General features: G+C 38.3%; 1 protein-coding gene across 3 annotated transcripts in view; it reads left to right on the forward strand.

The window, feature by feature from the left end:
- Window positions 1–11,908, forward strand: part of LOC144967418 (epithelial cell-transforming sequence 2 oncogene-like) — a 58,539-nt gene that overhangs the window by 19,532 nt on the left and 27,099 nt on the right. For all 3 annotated transcript variants that reach the window (XM_078904588.1, XM_078904589.1, XM_078904590.1), the window contains 5 exons: window positions 2,002–2,187; window positions 3,278–3,381; window positions 6,203–6,283; window positions 7,819–8,068; window positions 10,294–10,436. In XM_078904588.1, coding sequence (XP_078760714.1) covers window positions 2,002–2,187; window positions 3,278–3,381; window positions 6,203–6,283; window positions 7,819–8,068; window positions 10,294–10,436 — 764 coding nt within the window. The remainder of the gene's footprint in view (window positions 1–2,001; window positions 2,188–3,277; window positions 3,382–6,202; window positions 6,284–7,818; window positions 8,069–10,293; window positions 10,437–11,908) is intronic.

Below are 11,908 nucleotides of genomic sequence, written 5' to 3' on the forward strand. Positions count from 1 at the left end.
GAATATGGTTGCGTGGAAGAAAAAAAAAAGGGGGGGGGGGTGTCCATCAAGTGAGAAATTCCTGAGAAAAGTGGGGGGGGGGGGGGTGTTTGCTGGGAACTGTCAGATTGGCATTTTTCAGCAAATCGTGGCATTCACAGTGATATAATTCACTTGATCACATGACGGTATTCGGATTTACAGAAATTTTAAACAAGTTTCACAGATTAACAACATCAGCGAATATTACTGCTGATATTACTGTCGTTTTTATGCCATCGATGTGATAATTATTGCCCTGGGAAATATTTAGTTAAACGTTGTCGGCAAACTGTCAATTGGATCTGTCTAGCTTCTAGCCTGAACAAACCAAAAGTAGACAGATTGGGGGACATGATATTTTTCGCGTCCGCTTCAGATTTTCATTTGACCTCACATAAGTTAAGTAAAGGGGAGACATTCCGAAAGCTTCTACATCCCCAGTATTCATTCAATTTGTATTTTCACCGTTGATATTTTGTCAGGCGTTTATTTATTCCATTTGTCATCATATAAAAGCGTTTTAAAAACTCTAGAACAAACCGTGATGTCCTAATTTGACCATTGTTTTGATTCTTGGCCGCCATTTTAATTCGTGAAGTATTGAAGGTAGTGCAAAGCACTCCCAAGTAAAGCGTGGTAAAGACTTGCGACTTATTGATATTGATATCTACTGACTGATAAACTAAAATCATGCCAAATAAAGCACCGACGACAAGCACATCGATTAAAATGTGCATCTAATCGTAATCAAGCTAATCAAGAAAATGATTCTGGCAATATCGAATGAAAATAGTTCTTTCCCCACGAAATTGCGGGCTTTTTACTAGTGTCATAAAAAACATTTCTATTTCACTGGCTTCCTTATGACAAAAGCCAGCATTGAGACCAGGACATTCATTTCTCCTTCCTTCCTTCCTTACGTCTCTGGATCAAAGACAGAATAGATTCTGGGTGCAGTCCAGATTTTTTCTGACCCCCCTGTCCACCCAGCAGTGAATGGCTAACTGAGTGTTAGATTTGGTGGAAAGTACTTTGCGATAGACTAGCATCCTATCCAAAGGGTAGCAGGCAATTGCTATTGTCCGTTTCACGCTATAGAAACTGGGATAAACTTCGGCAGCTCCATGAGCCCAATGGCTCTGAAGGACTTCTTTTTTCCTTTTCCCACAACTAAATCTTCCTGGTCATCCAATTTTTAAAATTTGTCTCAGACAGGAATTGAGAAACGTTTTTGATACTTCCTACCCCACCAATGGTTTTGTTTATTCAAATTAACAATGCCATTATCACATATTATCGTCTGTAGTGTTTCATTCATCTTGTTTTGTTGATAAAGGGGAAATCCGAAAAGTCCACATTATCTGTTATCATATATTAAATTGAAGCTTACTTTCAATTTTACATTGTTATTTATTTCTTTGAGCTTCGAGCAGCAACATTTGCATCAGTGACAGCAATACGACTTTGGCTTTTAATTTCTTTTTTAATAAACGCTGTGTGTCGTTACTTGCCTCTGGATGAAAGCAATGAAGATTTTGTAATATCAGTTTAGAATAAAATCAAATTTGTGTGGAATTATTCAAAGAGCAATTCTAATTCCTTACATAATAAAGTAGTAGAAATGTTGAGGTAAAGCTTTTGCCGTAACAAATTGGGTCATTCAGAATTTTTTTCATAGCCTTGAAATTAGCTCATAACCTTGAAATTAGCTCATATCTTGAAATTAGCTCATAGCCTTGAAATTAGTGGGATTTTTATGAATGAGATATCAATTTAATTTTGCATCCTAAATTAGGAAGATAGGAGAAGAATCAAAGGAATGGAGAGATTAATCACCGCCTCTGCCTCTGTTTTTCAAAAACCCTTTCCATCCTTTTACTTTTAAAAGACTTTTTTGCTCTAATATCTTTTTAAAAAATTATGTCTTAAAGTTTCTCTTAATTTAAATACCAAATACTTTGGTATCAATATTTATTTCAGTCAACACAGACTGGCTCATCCCCTACGAAAACGTCACACCGCCTCCCAAGATGTATTTCTGCCAGAGCAAGCTGAATGTGTGGGCCAATGTGGCAGACCAAGCACAGGAAGCTGTCAAACAGACAAGACAACACATGGATCCCTTCTTTGAACGTTTGCATCGCAATGTGTCAGGACAGCTTACTGGTGTGTCATAAAAATTTTTTTTTTTTAAATTGAGCTTTTATTTAGCCCAATATCCACGTAATGTGCTCAAAGCGCTTTACAAGGGGTCCCTGACCAACAGTAACACGTAGCATGTAGAACCAGACATGACGCCTGTTAGGTGATATACAATTTTTTTACGGGTAGAGACAATGCTGTTAATGGCCAGGTACTTATTTAACACCTGAGTACGGTGAGACAATGTGAGTAAAGAGCCTTTTCCAAGGACTCAACTATTTGCAGAGCGAGGCTCGAACTCGGGACCTTCTGATCCAAAAGCAAGTGTTATACCACTTGACTACATAGCCGCACATACATGTGTTTAGAGTGAGAATGTCCATCTCGTTTTGAGTGAGACCACACAATACTCGTATCTTTAGGTCGTCAGGTTTTAAAGACTGGAAAATCATTATATGTTACTTAATGATTACCGTGTTACCTAGGGAGCATCGTGGCTCAGCGGTACAGTCTTTGCTTCTTACCCAAAAGGTACCGGGTTTGACAACCCACCTCGTTGTGTGGCCTTGAGCAAGTCACCTCGCCCTATCTCATTTTGCGGTGCTGCACTTCGGCTGACGCCTGGTTTATTCCAGTTTTCCCCTGGAATAGACCCTAAAGACAAATTTCCCCTTGGGGATGAATAAAGGGAATTTTATTTTTTATAATCTTATTTTTATTAACAAACTGTTTAACTCAGAAAAAAAACAACAACAAACTATAAAGGAGATTACAAACAATACAGACAATATAACATTCAAATGGTCAAAAACAGATTTGTCACATGTCAAAATAAAGCATGTTCATTTGATGGTTTTTTTTTTCCAATATTTATAGACTTCATGCATTATTGTTTAAAGAGTGATCATGGCCAAATTTTTAAAAAAACCTGCAAATACTTGGAGTTGAACACTTTTGCGACCAAAGCAGTCATATGTTACTTTTGATTTAACAAAAGGCATAGAATTTCTGAAATGAAAAAACTGGATATTTGGTCAAATCACTTTTACTTGCCTGGAAATGAAATAAATGTGTTAAAATTTTTACATATTTCTTATCTCTCATTATGTTTCAGGGCAGATAATTTTTGACGTGCTAGGTCAGACTGACATTCAAGGTGTTGCAAATATCACAGATGCACTTAGAGACGGACTCAAGACCCTGGGAGAAACTGGATCTGTAAGTTTCTTCCCCTGATTGAGATCTGAACAAATGTGTATGAAAGATGCCAGACAAAGCAAGAAAGAAAAATACAAGAAAAAAAAAACTTCCCAAAAAATCAGTCGATCTCGACTGGGGATTGAACCTCAGACCTCCTGATGACTGGTCAGACGTTCAAGGGAGACTGATTTTTTGGGATGTTTTTTTTTCTTGTATTTTTCTTTCTTGCTTTGTCTGGCACCTTTCATACACACTTGTTCAGATCTTTATCTTGCACTGGTGCCTGCTCCTTAATTTCTTAATTTGATATTCCCGGATTAATAATGACGACTTGAAGAAGTGTCTTTGTATTTTTTCTTTATCATTTTTCAAATTAGGGGTGAGGTGGCCTAGTGGCTGTGGCAGTGCACTGTAAGCGTGTTAGTATCAAAAAAAAGTGTACAACAGGTGACTTGCATTCCTGAGCGGGGAACAACTAAAGCCTTGACTTGGTGGGGTTCCTGACTTCCCATAGTGGTCAGGGGGGTACATACTGCATCTTTTATCCCCTTATATCTGTTTTCCAACATGCTTTCTGTCTTTGTCTTGGAATGAGATTACTTGGTTTTGTCCTGGCACTGGCCGGAGTCCTAGCTGGGAGAGAAACCTTCAAATGCATAGTTATTGTTTTGGGAGATGATATTTTTTTTCCTTGTAAATCATCTCTCTGTTATGTATTATTATATTTGTTATTTTGAATGTATAATGTTGGCATTTGAAAGTGTTCCCCTTTGTTGGATTTTGTGCTTGTGTCTGGATGAGACTTATAGGTGATCTCAAACTAAGTACATTGGTGGTATGCTCTTGGAATCTACATCTGATCCCTATTTGTTACCAGTTCCCCTATATCTTACTTTTTCTTGGGTGCTTTAATTGTAATTCTAGAACTTTTTACTTTCCCATTTTCTTCCTTTTTACTGGCGCTGATATAACCTAAATGTGTTGCAAGCGCCGTAAAACTCTTAAAAACAAACAAACAAACAAATAAAGCATTGAGAAGTCCATTGAGCTTGGTGAATCAGTGGAAACCTATGGGTAGTTTTTAAATCTATGAAAGTGGAGCAAGGAATGAATAGGTTTGCAACAGACTGTTGATATAGACATTGAAAATATTGTGTTTTGATAAATGATACGTTGACATTATTGGTTTTAGTTATTTTAATGTTTCATTAGTAGATACTGGGTGGGGATCCTGACCTCCCATAGTGGGCAGGGAGGTACATGCTGTGTCTTCTATCCCCCCATACCTGTTTTCCAATTGTTTCCTGTCATTGTCTTGGAATGAGATTACTTAGTTTTGTCCTGATCCTTGCCTGAGTTCCCTGACTGGGAGGGAAACAGTCGAATGTATAGTTATAGTTTTGGGAGATGGTATTTTTTTCCTTGTAAATCATCTCTCTGTTATGCATTGTATTATGTTTAGTTTACATATTATATTATATGATTGGTAAACATTTGAGTGTATTCCTCTTAGTTGGGACCTGTGCTTGTGTCTGGATGAGACTTTTAGGTGATCTCAAACTAAGTACTTTGGCGGTGTGCTCTTGGAATCTACATCTGTTCCCTATTTGAACCCGTTCCCCTTTGTCTTACCTTTTCTTTTGCGCTTTAATTGTAATTCTAGAACTTTTAACTATCCCATTCTCTTCCTTTTTACTGACGCTGATATGACCTAAATGTGTTGCAAGCGCCGTAAAACCCTTAAAAACAAAAACAACATTAGTAGATAAGGTTGACAATTTATGTACAACAAGCAAAAAAAAAAAAGAACCCCATACAAACAGACAATAAAACAAAAACACCCCAAAAAACAATCAAGAAAGTAAAAACTGAAGAAAAGAGAAAATACAAAAAGAATTTTAAAATGTTAAATAAATTGTTCTTTACTTTTTAAAATTTACTATTAAAGAGCGCTTTATAAAGGCAACCTTTTTAAGTAAAAGAAAAAAAGAGTCTCCCCCCCTCCTCCCCCCTCCCCCTTTTATTTGGTCATATATATATATGTGGTTGCACATTACATATTTTTTTGGTATTTTTAACTGATGATCATTACAAAAATAATTGACTTGTACTAGTATAGAATTTGCTTGAAGTCTTTGTTAACATGGGAAGATCTAATTTTGTCGTTGGGTCTTTGCCCTGTTTTATCTTCACAGTGTCTTCTTGTGGTCTAGTGGTATGACACTCACTTTCGGATTGGAAGATCTTGGGTTTGAGTCTCATTCGGCGCATAGTTGAGTCCTTGGAAAAGGCTCTTTACTCACATAAAATGAGTACCTGACTGTTAACAGCATTTTCTTAGTCGGAAAAAATTGTAATATCACCTAATAGGCGTCATGTCTCGTTCTACATGTTACTGTTGCTGTGGGCCAGGGACACCTTGTAAAGCATTTTGAGCACGTTTAGTGGATATTGTGCTATATAAAAGCTCAAGTGTAATAAAGCACATTTTAGAAGGTGCTCTTTTCACATATATTAAAAATAAAAAGTAGTCCCTCAGAGCCATGAGGCCATGGAGCCGAAGTTTATCCCGGTTTCTATAGCGTGAAACAGACAATAGCAATTGCTTTCTATCCTTTGGATACGACACTAGTCTATCGCAAAGTACTTTCCACCAAATCTAACAGACAGCTACCCATTCACTGCTGGATGGACAGGGGGAGTCAGAAAAAGATCTCGTCTGTACCTGGGATCGATCTTGGTCAATTTGCATATGAAGTGAGTGCTCTACCAACTGAGCTATCAGTTATTTCCTCCTCACTTCTTCCAATCTTTTTTTTTCTTTGTTTTTTTTCTCCAGTCCAATCCCATCAAATTCCTTGGCCGATACTTGCTGGAACGGGCAGGCGTGAACACTGACAACATGGGACTGACCACACTGGTAAGTGGACAGATATGCGGCTATAATGTGGTCTAGTGGTATAACACTCGCTTTCGGATCAGAAGGCCCTGGGTTCGAGCCTCACTTGTGCCATCGTTGAGTCCTTGGAAAAGACTCTTTACTCACATTCTCTCACCGTACTCAGGTGTAAAATGAGTACCTGGCCGTTAAAAGCGTTGTCTATGTAAGAAAAAAAATTGTAATTTCGCCTAACAGGCGTCATGTCCCATCCTACATGTTAAATGTTGCTGTTGGCCAGGGACCCATTGTAAAGCATTTTGAGCGCATTTAATGAATATTGTGCTTTATAAAAGCTCAATTTTTTTTTTATTAAAAAAAAAAAATATATGTGAGACTGGCCGACAAAACCTGGGAAGATGCGGCAAGCTTCTATTTCGATTCGGGAAATGAGCCAAAATCGAAGATAAAATGTTTCCCATAGCAACAAATTTTATTCAGAAAAAAAATTATCATAACTTGGTTTCTAATAGACATAGAAAGAAAATTTAAAGTGGAAAATGATCAGAAAGATGTGGTCTACACCACTGCATACATAACTCAATTTATGAAATTTGCGCATCTCTCAGCCAGCCATACATATTTGATTGATTTCATCACAGTTTTATTTTATTTTTCTTCTTCATATAAAGCAACTAAATCAGTCAGATTGGGTACTAAAATAGATGGATGGAACGAAATTGATGTCACTCAGCTATTGATATTGTTTTTAGACAGCCATGTTAATGATTAGTTCTCATTAAATTATATCTATTCAGACTATAAATTGTCTGTCGGAGAGAATCTAATGAGAACTAATCACCAAACTTGCAGTCTAAAGACAATAACTAAGAGCAAAGAGACATCAACTTCATTCATTCTATTATTTGTGAAAAACGACCAGTCCAATTTGAGCGTGTGTCAAAAATCCTGTGTTTTGATTGGTCAAAAAATCTATATAATTGTCTGTGGCTGGTCGGCGATCTAGGTTTTTGTTTTATAATGTATTTATGTATTTATGTTTTTATTGTTTATTTTTGTTTGCTGATGCTGGCTGAAGAAGGGTTTTGAGCCCAAAACGTTCTGTGTTTGGTAATTATTTATTTTTTTTGAAGCTGTTATATTCATTTTTGTTAATTACTTTTTACAGTCCACAGCTTCCAGCAGCCTTAGTATCACTTTGGCACGTTTATATATATGCACAATGTTATTATGTTCGGCTACGTGGTCTAGTGGTATGACACTTGCTTTCGGATTGGCATGTCCTGGGTTCGAGCCTCGCTCAGCGCAGAGTTGAGTCCTTGGAAAAGGATCTTTACTCACATTCTCTCACCGTACTCAGGTGTAGAATGAGAACCTGGCTGTAAACAGTGTTGCCTCTGTCCAAAAAAACTGCAATATCGTCTAACAGGCGTTATGTCATGTCCTACATGTTAAGTGTTGCTGTTGCTTGTAAAGTACTTTGAACACTTTTAGTGGATATTACGCTATATAAAAAAGCTCAAGTTTATGTTCATTTTATAATGTTATTTCTCCAGGGATCAAGTCTTACCAGTGAGATTCGAGATGAGATCCACCATCCCCATGTCGAGAGAGATACAGATGAGGATGAGAGGAGAAGGAGGCTAGAAGAGGAGGAGGAGACACCGAGGAGGGAGACAGAAGGAGAAGACAGCGTGGTTGACGGACAAAGCACAGATAGGGAGAGGCAAGAAGATGAAGAGGAGGAGAGGGAGGGGGAGAGAGGTGACCAAGGCGATGAGGAGTCATACGTGGATAACAATCAGGGTGAGGATAAAATACGATTTCTTACACTCTTGTCTTTTGGAATTCTGGACGTGTGCCCAACCGCTGCATGAGGTTGCGAGTGCACGTTGGAACTTACTTACTTACTTATCCAAACCAGCGACCACCTGAGCTCTAGCATTTTGGTCTTGTGCCATGATGTAGAAGTTAGACGTCTTTTGTTACAGTGTGTTACTGATGCTTGGATTTGGTGAGAGGAATGCGCATCTCAGGTCTTCAAGCAAGTGGTGTGTTACTCTTTCATTGGGGTGTTGACATAAGAGGCAGGAAGGGGATGTATCTTTTGTAATTTTGCTTAAATGGTTGTTGAGCGGTATGTGTTGTGTTCTTAGTTGAAAGATGATGCTTTGCTGGTGTCTTCTGAGCTTATTTAGGCTATCAGTCTTTACAGGAGTGGTCATATGGGCAAGCATACATCCGTGGTGCTCATTGCCCAACTGTTCATTCATTCTTCTCTCTTATTTTGATTATTTGTTACGCTGTGTCTAAGGATACTGGAGTTGATGGTTGGCACGTTGGGAACAAAATTCATTTATTCTACCCCTCAATCGATTCCTATTTCGTCATCTTTGAAGGAAAGACATCTTTGAAAACATTCAAATGATACTTCTTTTTAAAGAATCTGAAAAATTTAACAATTTATAATCTGACGTAAAAAATTATTATTGTAAACTTGATATCATTTTAAGTTACTATTTAGACCAAGGGGTGGAATAATTGTCTGTATTTAACCATTAAAAAAACAACAAATGAAATGAATTATATGGAAGTAGAGGGCTGTTTGTTTTTTTGTCTTATTAATAAGATAACTTGAAATGGCCGAGTGGTTAAGGCATTGCACTGTGACCTGGAAGGTCCCGCTTCAGGTGCTTTTGTTTTTTTCTTGGTTAAGATTATTAACCCCCAATTTGCTCACTTGGACAACATGGGTGATTCCTGTTGACATCAGACATCCTGTTTGATGGATAATGTATATTCTTTCATGGAATGCCTAGGATAAGATAAAATGAACTTTATTCACCCACTTCCAGAAATTTGCATTGGATATTGGCTGAAGAAGGATTTTGAGCCCAAACACCAATTTTATTCTTGTTTTGAAGTTGTTATAATTTCATTTTTGTTCAATGCTTCCTGTTTAAATTAGGTCGCAGTCCTTCAGTGCTTTTAGACCTATTGAGTCAGAGTTTAACCCAATTTCTTTAACATGAAATGGACAATAGCAATTGCTTGCTATCCCTTTGATAGGATGCTAGTCTATCGCCAAGTAGTTTCCACCAGATCTAAAAGACCCAGCTACCCAATCACTGCTGGGTGGACAAGGGCACCCAGGATTGATTCTCTACCATTGTTGATGACCTCATTTACTCCCCTGCTAATTTATTACTACGACTATGAAATTTTAATTGAGCTTTTATATAGCGCAACATCAACTAAATGTGCTCAAAGTGCTTTACAAAGGGGTCCCTGACCAATAGCAACACTTAACATATAGGATGGGACATGATGCCTGTTAGGCGATATTACAATTTTTTTTGGACAGAGACAACGCTATTAAAGGCCAGGTACTCAGTTTACACCTGAGAACGGTGAGAGAATGTGAGTAGAGAGCCTTTTCCAAGGACTCAACTTTGTACCGAATGAGGCTCAAACCCAGGACCTTCTGATCTGAAAGCGAGTGTCATACCACTAGACCACATAGCCTTACCATAGTCATCCTTTGTGTTTCATTCATCATGATTTGTTGATAAAGAGGAAACCCTAAACGTCCACATTATCCGTCTTCGATCAATAATTTGAAGCTTCTATTTCATTTCTTATTGTTCTTTATTCCTTGGAGTTTCAAATAGCAACATGTTCCTTCATGTGGCTATGTGGTCTTGTTGTATGACACTCGTTTTCGGATCGGAAGGTCCTGGGTTCGAGCCTCGCACTCGGCGCATAAATGAGTCCTTGGAAAAGGCTCTTTACTCATGTTTTCTCATCATACTCAGGTGTAAAGTGAATACCTGGCCATTAACAGCGTTGTCTTCGTCTGAAAAATTGTAATATTGCCCAACAAACGTCATGTCCCATCCTACATGTTAAATGTTGCTGTTGACCAGGGACCCCTTGTAAAGCACTTTGAGCATGTTTAGTGGATATTGCGCTATATAAAGCTCAATTTTAAGCTCAATATTTTTTTCATTACTACAATTATTGTCATGCAGAAAATCGCAAAGACCTGGACCAGGAGAAAGACACGTTGAGAGGCAGGACCACCAGACGAATGGAGAGACAAGACTCTGCCCTGAAGACAATGGATCTGAGTGTGAGGTTTGGTACCATGAGGGCCGGCAAGGGACAGAGATTGGTCAGTGAAAACTGGAAAATGTGAGGCTGGCTGAGAAAACCTGGGACGATTCGGCAAGCTTCGATTTGAGATATGAGCCAAAATAGAAGATTAAGCATTTCCCATAGCAACAAATTTTATTCAGAAAAAAAATCATAACTTGGGTTCTAATAGACATAGAAAGAAAATGTAAAGTGGTAAATGATCAGAAATATGTGGTCTACACCACTGCATATAGAACGATTATGAAATTTGCTCCTCTTTCCAGGTTTTCTCAGCCAGTCACACAAATATAATTAAATCAGTAGAAATGATGTAGCATCAAATGGCGGGGGTGAATTTGCCTCCTTGGACTTTGGGCACTTCGAGTATTCTATATCTTGTTGAGCTTTTAAGAAAAAAAATTGAGCTTTTATATAGCGCATTATCCACTAAATGTGCTCAAAGCGCTTTACAAGGGGTCCCTGACCAACAGCAACACGTAACATTTAGAACGAAACATGACGCCTGTTAGGCGATTTACAATTTTTTTTCTGACAGAGACAATGCTGTTAACGGCCAGATACTCATTTTACACCTGAGTATGGTCAGAGAATGTAAGTAAAGAGCCTTTTCCAAGGATTCAACTATGCACCGAGTGAGGCGCGAACCCAGGATCTTCTGATCCGAAAGTGAGTGTCATACCACAAGACCACATAGCCGCACATCTTGTTGCATGCAGGGACTGAGATTGATCCCAGGGATTTTAAATTTTTTCTGATCCCCATGTCTACCCAGCAGTGATTGGGTAGCGGGATCTGTTAGATCTGGTAGAAAGTACTTTGCAATAGACTAGCATCCTATCCAAAGGATAGCAAGCAATTGCTATTGTCTGTTTCATGCTATTTCTTCTTCAAGTATCAAGTCTGTGCCAGACATCGGTGATCTTGGTACGCCATTCATCTCTATGATCAGATAACTTCAAAAAGAGGATATATGCTATAGGTACCGAGATTAACTCTTCTCCATGGGTCTATTGGCTTAAAAGGACTACTATTTTGTTCTGTCTTGCCGCGGATATTTCCATTGTTAAAAGAATTCATTTTGTATTGTCGTCCTATAATTGTGTGGCAATGTGATCTAGTGAGGCATGACACTTACTTTTGGATCGGAAGGTCCTGGGTTCAAGCCCCACTCAGTGCATAGTTGAGTCCTTGGAAAAGGCTCTTTACTCACATTCTCTCACTGTAATCATCATCCATCGTGGCTTGTGGTCTTGAGCACGTGTTGCCGGTCAGCTGTCTCCAAGAATCACGATCCTCTGTGGTGCGCTTGAAATCTGTGTTGCTTTTAAAATCACATTCGGCCATTCTTAGGTTATTTAAATAAGTCATTCTTTGTCTTCCTCTAGCTCTCTTTCCTTCGATCATCCCAGATGTACTCAGGTGTAAAATGAGTACCTGGCCGTTATCAGCGTTGTCTCTGTAAAAAAGAAAAAATGCAATATTGCCTAA

Source organism: Berghia stephanieae, chromosome 3, assembly GCF_034508935.2.
Source record: "Berghia stephanieae isolate SIO BIC M18660-M18661 chromosome 3, UCSD_Bste_1.3, whole genome shotgun sequence".
NCBI classification, from domain to species: domain Eukaryota; kingdom Metazoa; phylum Mollusca; class Gastropoda; order Nudibranchia; family Aeolidiidae; genus Berghia; species Berghia stephanieae.